The following is a 19,246-nucleotide window of genomic DNA, read 5'->3' on the forward strand; positions in this document are numbered from 1 at the left end:
CATTCATGCAGAGAGGCCGCCCAGCGGAGCCCCCCCCCCATGAGCTGTCCTTGTGACATTGCCCTGAGCACGCTGGAGTCTGGGGGTTTCTATGTTAATCAGCAGGCACTCCCTAATGAACACCTGCCCGCAGCTCAGAGTCCCACGGGGGCCAGATCCTGAATAAAGCAGGCTCCCCAGCCGGCTGGCAGAGCGCTTTGCATTTCTGGAGGAGCAATAATTATGTATGCCTGTCAAAGCCTTCCCATTGGGCATCATTCAAATGCATGGAGAAGACTAGCTTCCCAGACTGATAGCAACCCCAAGTTTTCTGAACCTGAGGCAGGGTGTGGAAGAAACAGTGTGGAAATATGAGGAAGAAAACCAGGGAATAAACTAGTACAGTCTAAAGAATAGTATATAGAGATAGTTATAAAAGGAGGGAGGGGAGGTGACTGGGAACCTAAAAAGGTTGTTCTCTAGGAGTCCTGATCCCCCTGGGTTGAATGGCGGAGTCTTTTGGAAGGAGAGAGAATGGGGAGGGAAAGAGGTGGAGAGAAGAGATGAAAGGAGCTGATTGTGACCACCGTGGGTGGCAGCAGAAGTATGGTAGGAGGAAGAGGAAATAAGAGTTAGGAATACAGACACTGCACTTCCTTTCCTGGGTTTACAAGTAATGTTACCTAAATATAGATTACCGCTTCCATCATGGGTGCCTGGAATCACCTGATCTGATGGAAACACAGCCACTCGCTGGCATCTGAGCATATGGCATCTGGTCCCATCCAGCTCCCCGCTGCGCCACCGTCTCTGCCTAGCAGTTCTGTGCTTCAAACCAGCCTGCAAAGAGTGCTGGTTTCACCCTGCACTGGTCAGCTTCCCTGATGGGCCCGTGGAACAGTCAAACAATAACTTTTTAGTCTACCCCATTCTACCAGCATGCAGCCTTTGTTAGGCACCTACTGGGTGTCAGGCACTGTGTTAGGGTGCAGGGCTACAATATGGCTAACACCTGATCCCGTCCTCTGGGGGATCTGGCAACATTCTATTGTATTTAGAAAAAGCAGCTTCAAACCCCTCCTAATGGTGCTCTCTTGTGTGTGTTCCTTGCTCTGTACTCCAGTGTGTAAAACCAAAGCTTCGGAGTCCATCTCAGACTCCAGCCCTACCAAATTCAAGCCCTTGGAGTATCCTGTGCCCTTGGGGGGTTGTGAACTTGGGCACACTACCCTTTATAAGCCCTGGTGTCCTCATCCATAAAACGTTACGAGGTTGCTTTGAAGATTCAATGAGATGCTAGAAGTGAAGCACAAAGCCCGGAACCCAGTCGGGGCAGCCGGCATGGGATGGTGGTGCTGGGTGGGGGAGGGTGGCAGCAGCCCGAGGAAACCTGGACCTTGGCCAAGGTATGCCAGTGACAGGACCCCCTTGTGCACTGGTGCATTTCCCCCCTTCCTGCTTCAGAGCTTTGCAGCCTTTTCTGAAACTACCTGCTCAGTCTCCCCTTCGGTGGAGTAGAAGGGCTGGTCAGGCACTTGGGTCCTGGCGCCACCTATGCTGCCCCTAAGGTGACGTCCTTTGTCCTCTGACAGGCTTCTTGACTCTCTGAAATTGAGTTCTCTCCCTTGGAAGTTAAGTGGGGTGGGTCCCTCGTCTCTCTGGCTCTTCCTGTAATCCAGCGTTTGTAGGTGACCTACCCCCACCTGTCTGTAGGGTTCAGGTATGCCAGTTACTAACCGTGTGCGTTGGACAAGTTACTTCTCTGTGCCTCAGCTCTTTCTCTATCCAAAGTGGGTAATCCTGGCATCTACTGCTCTGGTGACGGTTGATTCCGTCAGTTCCTCTGAAGCACCCAGTGTGGCACTGAGACCCAGGCTGCACCCAGTAAATGGAAACTTACTACTAACGTGTCTGCGGCCAGCTGAGATGTTTTACTGCTGGTCACTCCTAAGCTGAAGATAAAGCATTTGTCTCATGTCCACTAAGGAGCTGGGCTTTGGCTGGATGGGAACCTCTGAGATAGACACTCCCTCAGGCAGGGTCCTTGTCGTCCCACCCATTCCGAAGAGCTCAGGCCCCATGGTCCCTCAGGTCAGCCTGCATACAGGAAGTAGCCTCCCCGGGACCCAGGGGCTGCTTGGAGAGGGCAGGAAGGAAGCAGCCTCCCAGCTAATTAGCAGGAGCATCAAGAGGACGCCTGGGAGGGGGTGTGGCCAGGCCCTTGTCTGTGTGCAGGATGACCTCATGCTTTCTCTGCATCACCGCGCCCCCTCCCCAGGGATGCTGAGCAGCCAATGAGTGTTGCCTGCTTATTACCAAGCCCCCCAGGGCATAGTGAGGGCGGGAGCCAGACTCACTGGGAGGGCTGGGGAGACACAATAACAGGCCGGGCTTCAAAGAGGCAGCATGCTCCCACATCATTTATTCAGAGCTGCCCTTCTTCACCTCCCTTTTTCTCCCTCCAGATTTTTAGAAAAGTTGGAAAGAAAGGGCAAGCTCACCATGCTCTCTCCCTGCCGTCTCCATGGCTGCAGCCACTCCTGTAGGACAGTGAATCACCTTTCATGGGTCTTGGGGCCCTGGCAGTGCCATCAGAGTAGGTGGGTGTGGCCCCACCAGGGAACTGTCCCCTGGCAGCCCAGCGGTCACTGTATGTGAAGCAAATTGTCCAAAACAGCCTTGGGGGAGAGGGAGAGGTGACAGGGTCAGTCTTCTGATTCCTTGTGAAGCACAGATGGGAGCTGGTTGATGTTTTACATTTTTTACTGCAGTTAATTCAGAAGTGGCAGTTCCTTTGATTTAGAACCTGGGAGATGCCCAAGGGAATGGCGGGTGGCAGGATGGGGCTTGAGGGGAGATTTCACTAAGGTGAAGCCCGCTGAACCATTGACTGGCCCACGGTCAGCTCTGAGAAAGGCTTGTCCACCTGAACTTCTGGATGTGACGTCACTGGTCCTCTAAAAAGAGAATGCAAAATCTAATAAAGGGCTTTCACCCGAGGCCCCAATTTACTCACATCTCAAACAACCAACAAATACTGAATTGTATTCAATTAGGAAGCGTATGCTGGGCAGTGATGGGGGGAATGAGATTTGGGATTTCAGTCTGAGGGTGTGTGTTCGTTTCCTGTGGCTGCTGTACCAAGTCACCACAAACTTGGTGGCTTCAAGTAGGAGAAACAGATTCTCTCATAGTTCTGGAAGGCAGAAGTCAAACCCATGCCGTCAGCACAGGCATGCTTTCTCTGGAAGCTGGAGGGAGGGCAAAATTCATTCCTTGCCTCTTCTGGCTGCCCGTGGCGTTGTCACTTCAATCTCTGCCTCTGTCTTCACACGGCTTTCCCGCGCGTGTGTCTCTGAGTCAGAACTACCTCTGTGCCTCTCCTGTAAGATGCATATGATTGTATTCACGGCCCACCTGGATAATCCAGGCTAAGCTCCTCCTCTCAGGAACCTTACTCACATGTTTTGTAAAGTAAGGTAATAGTCACAGCTTCCGGTAGTGAGGATGCAGGTGTACCATTTTGAAGGCCACCGTTCAACGCCCACTACAAAGTGTAACAAAATCACATCACACAAAATTGTCTGTGTTCATAACAGCATTAATCACAACAGCCAAAACGGAGAAGCGACCCTCGTGTCCAGTGATGGATGGATGAATAGGTGAACAAAATGTGGTACACCCATGCAAGGGAATATTATTTTGCCTTTAAAAGGAAGGGAATTCAGACACAGACTACAACATGAATGATTGAGGACATTATGCTACGTGCAATAAGCCAGTCACAAAGGGACAAATACTGTATAATTGCACTTACAGGAGGTACTGCGAGTAGAGTAGTCGTATTCATGGAGACAGAAAGTGGAATGGGCATCGCCAGGGGCTGGGGGGAGGAAGAATGGGGAGTTGTCATTTAGTGCGGACAGACTGTCTGTTTTGCAAGATGAGTTCTGGAAAATGAGTTTCACCACAGTGCAAATATACTTAACAATATTGAACTATACATTTAACAATGGTTCAGATGGTAAATTGTATGCTCTGTGTATTTTACGACAATTAAAGAAAAATTTTTTAAGTAAAATAAATTTATCCCAACACAAGAGCATGCATGCTAAGGGTGGATGAGGTACACGTGGTAACTGCTAGAGGAATTCAAAGGGGAAAGACACCATTTGGAAATGGGATGGTCAGGGAGGGCTTTCTGAAGGAAGTGAGCTTTAAATAGGATAAAATTTAAAGGGGAAGGAAAAGGGGAGAAGATGGAGTGGACAAAGGCTTGGAAATAAAAATGAGATTGGTGTTTTCCTTAGTCTAATATAGATTGAGTAGAAATGAGAGATTTTGTCGGTAATTGGGCAGAAATGAGGTTGGCTGGGTTAACTGGGCCTAGATTCAAAGAGTGGCCTTAAATACCAGGCTGCCATCTGATGCCATCTAGAAGTTTATTATCATAATTCCTAAGTGAGGTAATGAGGGTCTGAAATAATAATGAACTCATAGAACATTCCCTTTTTGCCTGGCACTGCCCTAAGCGTCTTCTGCAGATCAATATTAATTCATTTAATCCTCCAAGCAGCCCTGTGATGAGCATATAGTCATCACCCTGATTTTGCAGCTGCTGAACCTGGGGCACGGAGAGGTTTAAGTGACTTGCCTGAGGACATATAATAAAGATGGTGACTAGATTTAAGAGATCAAGGCAGAATCCAGCATGGTTGTGTTTTCACATGGGCTAACGTACCCTTGAGCAGGCAGGGCAGGTTTTAGGGAAGGAAGAAGCTACATTTAATACAAAGAATAATATTGTAGGGCAGGAAGCGAGTTCATCATTTTACAGATGAGAGCTCCTCATGAGAGTACGCAGGCCCGTCCGGAGCCCTCTGTGTGCTGATGTGTGCGTGGTTGCCCACTGGGACAGTCCAGGACCCTTGGGAACTCAGATCTGGGTGGTAGAGTTGGAGCGGTGATGACAAGTTGTTATTCTGCCCTCCTCCCTGCTGAGTGTGACCGAAGCCCAGGTTTCCCGGCTCGCATTAGTGTTGGAAATGACGCCCAGCTAGCATGCTGAACAGCTTCACCGAGCAGTGCATTTTGAGTGGGACATTTATAAAGAGAGTCTATTTGTCAGAGATCAGGAGGAATAAACGCTTAGAGAGATAAATGGGAAAAGGATCTGAGATGGAGAAAGAAAACGAGATGAGAGAAGCGATTGCGTGAACAAAGTTAATTACAGGGGAGAGAAAGTCAGTCTTAAATGTCATGACCTCATAGGGCCAGGAAGTCACATGACCCAGAGCCGGCTGCCTAACCCAAGATGCACAGGGCTTGCCTTGCCCAGGTCCACACTGAGGCCCCTGCAGAGTTTGTCCTGTAGAACTTGACGGGGCTACAGCCTTTCTGGCCTGGCTCCCAGCCTGATCCCTGCACACTCCAGAGATGTTTATAGCACAAGTAATTGGCAAATTATAATCAGCAGGATTCTGTAAACATCCCTCCAAAGTACACAAGAGCATAAAGCTTTCTGCTTACCCAGCAACTTTCTCTAAATGAGTTTAAGAAAAGTTCGGAGCAATGTAGTCCATTAATCACCATCGCTTCAAGGTAGGACACTGTCTGAGTTTGCAAGATCAGGAAATCACAGGGCTGATGCCTTAAGCGCTTTTAAACCAACTGTACAGAGAAGTAAAGGTTCGGTGCTTGATCTGTCAGGAGAGACTACGTTATGCTGTGATGACAGACATCTCCAGACATCTTGGTGGCTTCACAGTGAGGTGCATTTCTCACACCACACATCCATCTAGCTGGTGGGAATGCTCCCTCTCACAGATGGAATAGCCACCATGACAGGGGAAGAAAGAGTGTGGCTTTTATTATTATTATGGAGGTATACTTGACATGTAATGTGATTTAGTTTCAGGTGAACAATGTAATGATTCGAGATTTAGGTAGGGTATGGCTTTTAAAGGGATTTCAGGAGTGATAACCTCAACTACTTCTGGGATGTGGTATCAACCCCATGTAAGGCCTTTATTTCCTCATTTGTAAATCGTGGGTAATAAATGCAGGCTTTTCTTCACTGAGGGGGTGTGTTATAATCTGTAGTAACTGTTTCATGAAGTGATGGGACTTTTTAAAATTTTTAACCAAAGCTAGGCATCCAGATGGTTACGGTCGTTGTAAAGGGTGAGTTTGAGATAACGTTTATTGCCGTGGTGCTGCTGTCGCTCAGAGCCTTTTCATTGCCTTCCATTTAGGAGTCACCAAGAAAATTCATTTTCTCACTGTAAAAATTTCAATATCAAAAGGGTTGTGGCAACAGGCTAAATTATAGGAACACATCACCATGAAGAAGCCAAAAGGCAGTCTCCACGAGGATCGTAGGTGGTATCCATTCCTCCGGTGAATTCCTCAGTGTGCTGAGTCAGATCTTTAGCTCTATAGGCTCAGAAACCTGATTTTTCATCCTCATGGGAAGACTCACATTAACCAAGTTCAAAGTACTGATGTATAAATGAGTACCAATGTCTAAAATGTCAGTGTACTGGATTCAAGTGAGCGTATAACCCTCACCGGACCAGCCCCGCTGGGCCATGATCCTTGGCCTCTCACCCAGGAAGTAGAGGCAGCAGAGGCAGAATGGCAAAGGAGTAAACAGGGGACCTTCGAGGACAGCTTGACTTCCTTTGGAACGCGGCCTTTGCTGTGACACAGCCTGCCTGACATCTCCCAGCCAGAATCTTCACTGGCAAAGGAATGCTATTGTTTTATTTTAGGTGGTAATGCAATCCTACACGATTCTCAGCACCGTGTCTCACAGCAGAGCCACACTACGTTTCTTGGAAGGCTGAATATTCATAGAAGGAAAGTTAAATAGGTAATCTGAATGTTTAATATGACCAGCTGGAGTAGCCCCATTTCTACCACTCACACCTTCCACTCAGCCCGACCCTTTGGAATGATTATTTAATCATGTTATGAACTAGTCTAGCCCTGAGAGTACAGTCATGCTCCACATAATGACATTTTGTCAATGATGGACCAAATGTAGAATGGTGGTCTCATAAGATTATAATGGAGCTGAAACATTCCTATCGCCTCGTAACATCGTAGCTGTGGTAGTACCTCAGTGTAACGAACCACTCACGTGTTTTTGGTGATGCAGGTGTCAGCAAACCTACTGTTCTGCCATTACACGTCGTATAAAAGTGTAGCACGTGCAATTATGTACAGTACCTAATACTTCATAATGAGAAAAAATGACTATGTTATTAGTTTATGTCATTACTATACATTTTATCATTTTAGAGTATATGCTTTCTACTTGTATTTTTTAAAAGTTTTCTGTAAAACAGTGTGTATGCCGTGTTATGCCAGCAGAAGCCTCATACAGCTTGTGTTTACTGAATCTCAATTACATGATTTTTTTCTTATGCTTGATTTAATCTCATGTTGCTTTGTACAGTTACATGCCGGACAGGCGTGTAATCTAGGAGCAACAGGCCGTACCGTAGAACCTGGGTGTGTGGTGGGCTAGACCATCCAGGTGTGTGTAAGTGCACCTGATAATGTTCACACAACAACAAAATCGCCTAACTATGTTTCTCAGAATGTGTCCCCATCATGAAGCAGCGCACAATTATAATTCTTTTCCTTCCTGGGTAAATTTATATATCTCTGATCAGTTCCACTGAGATGATGACTTTCCAGTTTAACTCTCAAGGAGAAGGAAACTTAACTTCTATCGTTTCCAACTCTGGGCTGGAAGCCTCACCATAACCCCCAAGAACCCACAATAATTACTTTATAGTCACAAATCAAGTACGTTATGAGTGCAAGAAGATTCGTCACCCGCGAGCATGCTCTTACAAATAGGACACAAGCTTCAAAGGGAAACCCAAAAGATTGTCAAAAATATTTTAAGAAACAGTAGACATTGTAGAAATACCCAGACTACTTTGAAAGGGATGGCAGTCATGTGGACAGATAGATTATACGACGTTGCAGTTTAAAACTCAGCCATGCTGCCTTACATTCAGTCACAACTCTACTTTAAGTGCTTCTGGGGTGGTGGCTGACAACAGAGCTTGTACCAGCCCATAGCAGACACAGCTAGGAGCCTCAAGAACCTTCCCCGGCTACTTAGATTGTACTTTGTAATTTATCAGTGACGATCTGAGATGGGCCACACGTACTCCACTGCATTCCTTCTGCTAGATGTCTACTATTTATGAAGGAGAGGCTTCTATAAAGTCTTGAATTCCTTGTGGGTTACAGAGGTTGCTTTTTCACTTTTTCAAATTTTAGTGTGAATAAAAGTACAGAACATTAGGTGGCTTTGATTTATCAAGATGGATTCTCCTGTCGATTTATGGCTTCTGGAGAGAGGAAGCTGACCTCACTGAAAACCCACTCCTGTCCTTTCTAGCTGTTTTCACTGGTAAATTGGTGGTCATTGAGGCCCAGAGGCTGCCCTCCTGTGAGCCCAGGAGTGAGGCATCTGCTTTGGCATTTTAAAAGGATCAGTAGCTCCTGCTGTGTGTCCCTGATGATAGTCTAAATCCTTGCTGGCAAGTGCTGTGTGCCACTCATTTTGTATCTCCTGCAGTGTTGGCTAGTGCCCTGCACATATTAGACATTCAGTAAATGCCTTTTGAATTAAAAGAAGTGCACTGTTCTTAGCAAAGGCTGCTACAACAAAATATTGGGGGGTTTGTACAACAGAAATTTATTTTCACACCATTCTGGAGGCCCAAAGTCTAACATCAGGGTGGCAACCTGGTCGAGTTCTTGTAAGGGCTCTCTTCTTGGTGTACAGATGGCAGCCTTCTCACCGTTTCCTCTCACGGTGGAGAGAAAGGATAAGCAAGCTCTCTGGTGTCTCTTCTTCTAAGGACTCTACTCCCATCATGGGGGCCCACCCTCAGGACCTCATCTAAACCTAATCATCTCCCATTGGCTCCGTCTCCAAATATCATCACATTGGGGGTTAGGACGTCAACATATGAATTTGGTGGGTGAGGACACAATTCAGTCCTTAGCATCACTCAAAAAGTGAAATGAGAAACAAAACTGTCATGTAACTCTCTTTCTTCTTCTTTTTTATTTTAAACCACCTTCACCCATTTCAATCCTACCCCCCCCACACACACACATACACACACACCCTTGGTAACCACCATTCAGTTCTCAGTATCTTTTGAGTTTTGTGTTTTTTTTTAGTTTTTTTTAAGATTCCACATGTAAGTGAGATCATATAGTATTTGTCTTTCTCTGTCTGACTTATCTCAGAGTAATGCCTTCAGGTCCATCCATGTTATCACAAATGGCAGAACTTCCTTCTTTTTTTCTTACTGAATAGTATTCTGTTGTATATATACCACATCTTCTTTATCCATTCATCCACTGATGGACACTTAGGTGGTTTCCTTTCTTGGCTATTGTCAATAATGCCTCATTGAACACGGGGGCACAAATCTTTTTCAGTTGGTGTTTTCATTTCCTTCGGATATACACCCAGAAGTGGAAATGCTGGGTCATATGGTAGTTCTAAAATTGTCATATAAGTCATTATTTACATGTCTTATCCACTCTCCTAGTAGAGAAATGCAACTGAGTAGCCACCAGAATAGGAGGTATACTCAGGAAGGGTTTATTAAGGTGCATTAATATGCACACATGTACATATACACACAAACACATTTTCTCTTCTGGAATCTGGTTTTGCTCTGAGCTTGGAGACGTCCAGTGAGTGTGCTGGGAGCGGAGCAGTTGTCTTAAAATGAAGGCAATGCATTTGCATATGACTGATCTGGGAGCTAGTTCCCTGTTAGCCCAAGTCTCCAGCTTTTCCCTCTACCCATGCCCCCCCACCTCAGAGCCTGGTTGTTTGTAGTCATCTCAACAGTGATGGACCCAAGTGAATGACGTATACATATTGGCAGAGCTGTTTAGGAAGGAGTTTATAATAAAAACATTCTTAGGTAAAGCCTGGTCTCCTCTGGAAAGGTAGATGAAAGGTGGATTTCCAGTTTATTCTTCAATACTGTTCCCAAGGCCTTTAATTTCTAATGTTTCATGCAGAAAGGTACTTTTATTATTTGGGTTTTAAATTGTGGGAGCATATAGAGTAGTCAAGGGCAGAGTGTCTGGAGCCAGAATTCAAACCCCAGACCCAACACTTAAAGATATTTAGTCTGGATGCCTATTTCCTCCCCATACGACAGGGTTGATACAGCACCACCTCATAGGGCTGCAATGAGGATTCAAGAGGCTGGTATTTGTAAAGTGCTTAGAACAGGGCCTGTCACATAGCAAATACTATATAAGTGTATGTTAAATATATATAATATATAATATATAGTAGATTAATTATGATATATTATAACATCTATGATAAACTATGTTAATATATTTTTAAATAAATATATTTTTATTACATGTTCTATAATATATTTGTAATATATAAAATTATATATTTATGTATAAATATATGTGTAAATTAAATATGTAACATAAACTACATAATATATTAATTATAATGTTAATATTAATATAGTGATAAAATATATATTATAACATACAGAGGGTGCCAAAAAAATGTGTACATATTTTAAGACAAGAAACGATTGTATTAAAATTGTAATACTCAATATATACCGATAACAAAAGAGAAATACAAGTCATATGTATACATTTTTTGGCACTCCTGGTATTATTAAATATATATGTATAATATTTATGTTATATGTGTTATATGTTATTACATGTTATAATATATACTGTGTATATTTATTATATATGAATGTGTAATATATTTTTAAATAAGGCATCTTCCCGTCAGTTCCGTGTAGAATGTTCTCCTGTGTAGGGAAGGAGAACCCATGGGTTCCTGAGCCCTGTCTGTGAGCGAGTACCATGTGTTGGTAGAACAAACTACTAGGAAACAAGGCAGTAGTTCTCCATCTGTGGATGGCCTTGTACTTGGCTGTTTGCTCAGTGACGTCCTCATTGTCTACTCCTTTGGGTTTAATTCATGTACTTGAGCTTTGAGACATTGCCATTGAAAAAAATTATGTAAACCTGAAGCTGCATCTTTTAGGAAGTGTAATCTCCCACCACTTATCCCTTTTTCATTCTGTTCCATCTCCAGCCCAAGCTTTTGGCCAAGGAGCTGCTTGACCTCGTGGCATCTCACTTCAATCTGAAGGAAAAGGAATATTTCGGAATAGCCTTCACAGATGAGACGTAAGTGCCCCCACGAGCCCTCAGAATCTGAAGGGAAATTGGAAATTGCACTGTCCCAGCTGTCAGCAGGGAAATCAGCTACAGGCCACTTGGGTCCTGTGGGATAGGGTCAGTTCAAGTTCATCATCCAAATTTCAAAGGCCTTTGATCATGCCTGGAACGGCCAAAGGGTGCAATCAGGGTGATGCTCATATTATGAAATTATTAGGTAAACTAGTTTTTATAATCAAGCAGGTTTGTGTTCAGAACCAAAATGTTTGTTTTTTTTTAACTAGATAGATTTGCATGGGTTTGTTTTCTATTAAAGTTAAATGAAAACTTCTGGAAATTAAACTTTTCTCCCCAGTGTTAGAATAACAATAACAGGAAGTGAATTCGATAATAAATTCAAAATGAAAAGTATCTGTACAGTTTCACTGTCTAAGCTGAAATAGAGTATAAAAATAAAAAATTCAGGTCACTCAGCTGATGAAAAGTAAAGTACATTTGCTTTCAGTGGTTTTTCAGTTTGGCTCTATAGAGTTGCATTTTGTAATATAAATAAGGAATAGCTTTACAAAAATTTCAATTTCCTTCTTAATATACTGTTAGCAAGAGCATGATGGAAACCTGCGCAGATTGCTAGAAAAGCTGTTCTAAGCAAATGTTTCATAATATTTTTTCCTCTTTGTGTGTATACAGACACACACACACACACACACACACACACACACACACACCCCTCCAAATCTTCAGAATTATAAAGATGATTTCCTAAAATAGTAATAAATCAGGTTTGAGTCAGTGGCTGGACAGTACAGGGGAGGCCATTCCCCATCAACCAGATGGTGCCATCAAGGCAGGGTGGGCTCAGAAGCAAGGATAGGAGACAGCCACACTGGGGAGTAGGAGAGGTGATCAGATGCGTCTGCATGTGGATACACTTAGCCTGGGGAGCTGCAAATGGACAGTGGCCATTAGCACGTATCCAAATTGCAACCCTGGGAATAAAAAGGGGTGTAAATTGGGACTGTCCTGGCCAACCTAGAACATACCATTGCCCTGTAAATTAGCAACAGTTCAAGTGGTGGGGTGGTCAGGGGATAGGTGGCAGGAGCAGAAACCCTGGAGGCACCATGTCAGCCCCTGTCCCTGAGCCTGTGGGTAACCGAGCCAGGAGGAAGGGAGGAGGGGTGGCCCCGGTCTAGAGGGATTGCTGTGCCTATGGTTGGGGCCACGCAAGGAGGGGTGTGACTGGAGCGCGGCGGTGGGAAGGTGCCGGCGGAGTAATGGAAATAAAAAAGGCTTTAAGACAAATATATATTGAGACCAGCTACTTTCACAGGTACAGGTGTTTCTACTCTTTCTCCTGAGAATCATGGTAAACCCCCTACATTACTGTTCATACATTTGTCACTAATTAAAAGGAAACCAGGAGTTTCAATTAATCATATCCCATTGTTCACATTTCCCAAGTATGATTACTCTTCTCAAAGATCGAGTGACCTCTAGATGAGTCCCAGTTGGACTTCCCTTTTGAATAAACAAGAATCAAAGAGTGAGTATGTTGTCCCAGGCCAACAAGGAAGAAATCCTGAGTGTTTCAAATTACAGCCCTAACAGCAACAGCCAGAAGAAGTCGGCTGTAAGGTAGAAAGTCACTCTCCTCCTGGGAGAGATGAGAGTAGAAACCACACATCCCAGAAAGGCGAGTGGGGATGTGCAGACTGCCCAATCGCCTCGTCCCGTCGCTGGCACCTGGTTCTTGGGCTGGCCAGGAAAGCGTGTGTGTGCATATGTGTGTGACACCAGACTGGAGGAACACAGCCCACACCCTAGAGTGGAATTGGAAACGTGAAGGGCTCTGTGGTGGGGGGTGAGGGTGCGGTTATGAAGAGGATGTGAGCCATTTCCTGGCACGGTCCAGAGAACGTGTGGCCACCACCATCCCCACCTGAGTGTCGGTGGGAGGGCTTCTCCAGTGACTGTAGGCATGAAAAAGAGATGCAGCTGGCAGACAGTTCCTGTAAAAGAACTGACAGGTGGCCCTGACTCATGAGGGGGAAACAGCGAGTGTCAAGGGCCCCCAGGAAATTAAGAACAAGGGCCCCCAAAGGACTAGGACAGGAGACAGAAACAAAGGGGGTGGCCATGACTCAGGGCAGAGTCATGGCCTGCCTGACAACACCTGCGGCCAACGGACATTGGCTGGTGGCCTCTTTGGTCATCTGAACCTTTCTCCTTTTCCTGATTAAAAAAGGGAAGAATAGAAGCTGCCACCAAAAAGTAGTGCCTATGGGTATGAGTTAGTCTAGGCTGGTGATCATACGTCAGTAAGCACTAGTCTTATATGCTACAGTATGTGCCCCTAAACATGAACAGAAGATGTTTTAATATCCTTGTTTTCAAATTATGCATATGACTTCTGCAGGTGCTACACTGCATAGTTTATTATAAAATGCAGAAGTTTCATCCTTTATTCTAGCCCATGGTATACCCTATGTATTCCCTATTTCCTCATGAAAATCCAACAAGGCTGACACTTGGAAAGTATTATAAACTATAAAATACTGTATAAGTGTAAGATATTACCAGCAGCGTCATGATTCCTAATAGCAGCATATATGACTTTTATTAAGAGGTCATTTCGTATTGTCAGTGAGTCTTTCAATAGTAACTACCGTTAATGACATTTTGTAGGATCTGGGTGGGCCTGGAGAAAAGAGATACGGAGCCGACAGTAGCCAGGAAATTAGAAGTTTCTCTGAGCTTCTCTCGCCCCATAAGTTGTGTTCATTAATAAAGTCTACAGCGCAAAACTTTATGCCCAAGGATATTTAATATTCTTAACTTATTCACAATTTTACGACATCAGTAATAGCTCTGCCTTTTCTTTTTTATATTTAAATTTTAAACTTTTATTTGGAAATCATTAGACTTACAAAAGGGTTGCAAAGCTAGTACAGAGTTTCCAAGTACTCTTCACCCAGCTTCCCCAAATGTTGACATCTTACAACCTATGTTAATTAACATTGGTACTGTATTATATTAGCATATTATTGGTACTAAACTATTGACTTTATTCCAACGTCACCAGTTTTCCCAGGAATGTCTTTTTCTGTTCCAGGATTGAATAGCACGCAGCCCCTTTTATTTTAATAAATCTGCCCTAATAAAAAGATACAGATGGTTATCTGATGATTGTCTGTGAATGATCTGAATTGTGGTGAGATGCGCAAACAGGGACACTTTGGCAGTCTTTAAAGCATTCCGAAGCAAAGGAAGAACCTAGTATTAATTTTGATTCTAAAATAATTATTTATGTTTTGCTAGAGTTGTGGTTCTCAACCTTGGCTGCACCTTGGAGTCACCGAGGACATAATAAAATTCAGTGCCTGGGACCTGCTCCCAGAATTGTGATTTAATTGGCTGGGAGTGGCCTAAGCATCGACATTTTTCTAACATGCACCCAAGTACGGAAACCCTTGTTCAAGAGAGAGGGGAACATTAGAGTAAATTTCCTCTGCTTCCTCCCTCCAGATCCAAGAAGAGAAGCTGATTTTCACTCAAACTCTGAATATTTGGGGCCAGTCATGACATGTGCTAGGGGCCTGCAAAGTCACAGACTCTCCATTCCAGAAAGACTCTGGAAACCTGACAGTATGAAACCAGTCTAGAAGTTTAGCTTTAGTGTTTCCATCAGTCCAAATAGTGTAGCTGAGATTTTCATTGATAAAGCATGGGTGTCCATCATGTAAGGAAAGTTATTATTACATTTTATTTTTCAAATATTTCCATTGCTCTTTTAACATCCAAGTTCTTGGGTTTTTATTTCAGAGCCCATAGTTCTGATTATATAATTTATATTTTTTATTAAAATTTATTGGGTGACAATGGTTAGTACAATTACATAGGTTTCAAGTGTACAATTCTGTAATATGTCATCTACATATCACATTGTGTGATTTAAATCAATGAAGCCCTATTTTTAATTATCTGATCCATTCTCAGTCATAATTTTTGCTTCCTGTATTTGGATTTCTTTTTTTAAAAAAGGAAACAGTTTCACTGAGATGTAATTGGTACACAAGAATTGCACATATTTAATGTGTACAGTTCAGTAAGTGTGGACATACACACGCACCCAAGTTTTTAATTTTCAAAATTTTTAAAAAGTTCTTGACAGAGGGTTCCATCATCAAAAGCTGTAACTAAACTTTTAAACTATTTAGCAGAAACAGTCAAACACACCTCAAGTGGAAGTAATAATTAGCACAATTTGTTTAAATGGAATTTGAATTTCCTATACTAAATTTTAAGAATTGTATGTCTAATGCTGTAAATGAGTATCCGTTTAATGAAAACCTTTAAGAAGTATTCAGACAGTTGAGGGAGAAAGTATTCAGAAAGTTGGTTAGCTATCATTGCACGTTTGAAAAGCCAGGTACAGTTAGAATGTATCTTCACCGAGTTGTTCTTAATCTCTTATTTCATCACAGAACCCTTTGAAATTTGTGAAGAAGGTACATTACCTTGCCTCCTCAAAAGTTTACACACAAAATAATTTACTCTTAAATTTGACAGGGTTCACAGACACCCTGAAGTCAGAATCCTTGTTTAAGACTGAATTGAATGCATGACCACTGTGCTGTACACCTGCAACACACACACATACATATATATGTATGTATGTATAATATATATATATATTTATAGTTGACATACAGTATTATATATCTATATATGGTTGGTGCAAAAGCAATTGCAGTTTAAAAGGTTAAATAAAAAAATTGCAAAAACCGTAATTACTTTTGCACCAACCTAATACATATATATAATATATACATATTATATATATTCACGGGAGGTGGAGTATAGCATAAGGAAGATAGTCAGTAGTACTGTAACAGTTATGTAAGATGTCAGAGGGGTAGTAGCTTGGGGGAGGGGGATTATCACTTTGTGAGGGGTGTAAATGTCTAACCATCATGTTGCTTTGTACACCTGAAACTAATTTAATTAAAAAACCCACACCATTAACTGTGTTTTGTTTTGGTTGTTTTTTAAACAACATGCTGTTTCAATTGTATCATCGATTGGTACTTTTTGCGGAGAGTGATTTATCGGGATGGTTCAAGTCCAGTGTGCCCTTAACTGATTGGGTCTACAGAGCCAATGCTGGGACAACAGGGAGCTTCCTTGCTCTGCAGTGCCCTGAGTCCTTGCATACCTTGACTAGAACCAAAACTGGCATTGACCGAGCCATGTGAACAGCACTCCCGGTTTCAAGCTACCTCCAATTTTAAAATAAACAAAGTCGAAAAGCTGTTTTCCAATTGCAAAAGAGACAACAACACGCAGCTCTGGGAAAGCAATTTAGTATTTAGAAATAGGTTTGGGATTTCCATTCATTAAAAGCCCTGAACCATGAGAATGAGTTGAAAATCAGTAGCTACAGTCTCTGGGTCTGGGTTGTAATAGCTGCTTCTGGGAACATGGCATTCAGCATACATTACCACGTTGGAGACTGGCAGATGTTAGGGCAAACAGCTGTCCCTTTTATTTAGTGACCAGGAAAGGGCTTTAGCACAGCTATTTCTGTGTGCAGCGAGGATAAATTAAAAAGAATGGGGCACTCTGAGGACCCCTCAGGGATCTAGTTTTCTCCTGACTTTTTCCTTCTCAATGCAAGTGATACGGTGGAGTTCAGACACCACACTAGGGGAGCACAGTGAATTCTCAACTGAATCTGGAGATTGTTTACTTCGGGCAGGAGCAGTGTCTCCACATGGATGGGTGGCTGTCACCGAACGGACAAAAATACTGATCTTTGTGGCATATTTAAAGCCAACGTATTCATTCCTTAACAAATGTTTATTTTGCATCCACTGTTAAGCACCGGAAATACAGAAATAACTACACTTTGACCCTTTGTACAGCTTGTTTTTAGCTTAGGAGGTAAATAAGATATAGTGTAGGAGGGGCTATAAAAGAAAATTTGGAACGGCTTTAGGAGAGTGTAGTGCAGAGCACACAGTTCCACAAATAAAAAGTTAAAGCCATAATTCAATTGAACCAAATATCCCATAATTTATCATAGTTATCTGGTCTCACACTTTATCTTAATTTTTGTGTGTGTCACTCTCTGGTGTAGGTACATAGGTACGTTCTATCTCTTTTCTCTCTCTCTCTCTCTCTCTCTCTCTCTCTCACACACACACACACACACACACACACACACACACACGCACACACACACACGCATGCACTTGACCACCAGACCATTAGTTGAGGGTTTCTAGCGAAATCAGTACCCCTGAGCTGTCCTTGATAAGCGCGTGTACTTTTGAATAAGGACACTAAAAGCTAAACATTGTGCCATTTGAGGCGCTCCCCATGCAGCCCCTCTACCCAGGGACGTCTGTAAAATTTTATACTCTTCCTTAGGCTTTCTATAGATACTTATTCTATATGAATGCAGCTATCTACAATAAAAACCTCTGAAAGGCGCAGTGTGGCATTCTCCCTTGGGGTCCGAAAATGATCCGTTCAGAACAGTCTTATCACACACCTCCACCCTCCAATAACTCTGTATAAACAAAGCTTTCCTTAGGGCCATCTCTATTGAAGGTGCCAACACTTGGACCAGAAATCTATTTGTGTTACATGCACAGGCTAAAAGCAATCTGTTAAATAAATGCATCCAATTTCTGTTGCCCGGAAGCAATTGCATATTTATTACTGACCCAACAGTTTGACCTATTGCCACCATAAACCAAATGAGTGTTATCTCACTCAGCTTTAAAGATAGTTATCAGTCAAACAATAAAAAATACTGAGGGTCTGCTGGGGCATTTTTTTATTTTTCCCCTTTGTTATTAGCAGATGCATTGATGTGCATTCTCAAATGAAAAATCAATGAGAATAATGGAAACCAAACTATCAGTCATCTCTCAGTTAACCTGTATTGAGAAAATGCTTCTATGCTTCTTTTACCTCTCAGCTCCCCGATCCACCCTGACTTAATTTTTTGAAAAAAAAGACTTGAGGAAGGGACTTAATGTCAGGACTGTGAGGTGTCCTGTAGGAAAGAAAAAGTCCTGGACAGTGAGGAGTCCTTGATACCGCCAGATACAGGAACTGTGACTTTGAACCCAATACAATGAGTAGAAAGTCCGATTGCAGCCAGGAGTAGTAGCTTCAGAGCTAGTGTTTCCAGTTTACTTTTTAAGCCATCTCTTAGCTTTTGCCCAGTTATTGGGCAGTTATCATGAGAGACCTTGGAGGAGTCACTTGCCCCTTCAGTCTTTCCTTTGTAAGCAGCCTTCACTGGAGAGATTTTTATAGGCACCTAAAATGGAGGGCGCTGACCTCCTTCCCCCTGACCGTCCCAGGACTCGAGGTGTGGGGAAGCCCACCTCTCCATGGATATTAGAACCCTGCAAGTGTGTGTGTCATGCCAACCCTCACAGAACTGGGGTCGAGGAGTTCAAGTAGGGGAAATGGAGAGAGGAAATTCATTTTTCTTCAGAGACTGTTCAACTTGGGGTGATTCTGGCCTCATTGTTCTCTCTGCTTCCTGACCATTTTCTTACTTGGTGGTCATTTCATAGCTTGATAAATGCTAAACCAATATATGGCTGGGAACAAAGGAATTTCCAGTTAAACAAATTCATTGCTAAAATGTCATTCTTTATAAAAGCTTAACGTGGGGAGTGAAATTATCTGGAGAGGAAATGCACCCTTGTGCTTGTCCTCTATTGACTCGGATGAAGAAGAATGGGTTGTGAGGAAACCCAGCAGAGTGCTAGCCAAGTGACACGTATGTCAGTGTCTCTTCATGTAAAACCTCCCCACTTTGAGGTTCTTCACCAAGCGAATTGTACCCCTAGAGAACCCGCTGAATCCCAGAAGTCTGTGTTCTCTGTCGTGTGCCACTGTGGTGGGGTGAGGATTTATCTTGTGAAGATCATGGAAAGGTTATTCCCACCAGACCATTTATCAAGAATTATTCTAAGGCAAAAGATTAAAGTTGAAATCCATG

The 19,246-nt window shown here is 43.1% G+C and overlaps 1 protein-coding gene across 7 annotated transcripts in view; it reads left to right on the forward strand.

Annotated features, from left to right (window-relative positions):
• The window catches only part of FRMD4A (FERM domain containing 4A), a 566,526-nt gene that overhangs the window by 407,282 nt on the left and 139,998 nt on the right, over positions 1-19,246 (forward strand). For all 7 annotated transcript variants that reach the window (XM_081046121.1, XM_081046123.1, XM_081046122.1 and 4 more), the window contains one exon: positions 11,129-11,223. In XM_081046121.1, coding sequence (XP_080902247.1) covers positions 11,129-11,223 — 95 coding nt within the window. The remainder of the gene's footprint in view (positions 1-11,128; positions 11,224-19,246) is intronic.

The sequence above is a fragment of the Rhinolophus hipposideros genome, assembly GCF_964194185.1.
Source record: "Rhinolophus hipposideros genome assembly, chromosome: 1".
Classification (NCBI taxonomy): Eukaryota; Metazoa; Chordata; class Mammalia; order Chiroptera; family Rhinolophidae; genus Rhinolophus; species Rhinolophus hipposideros.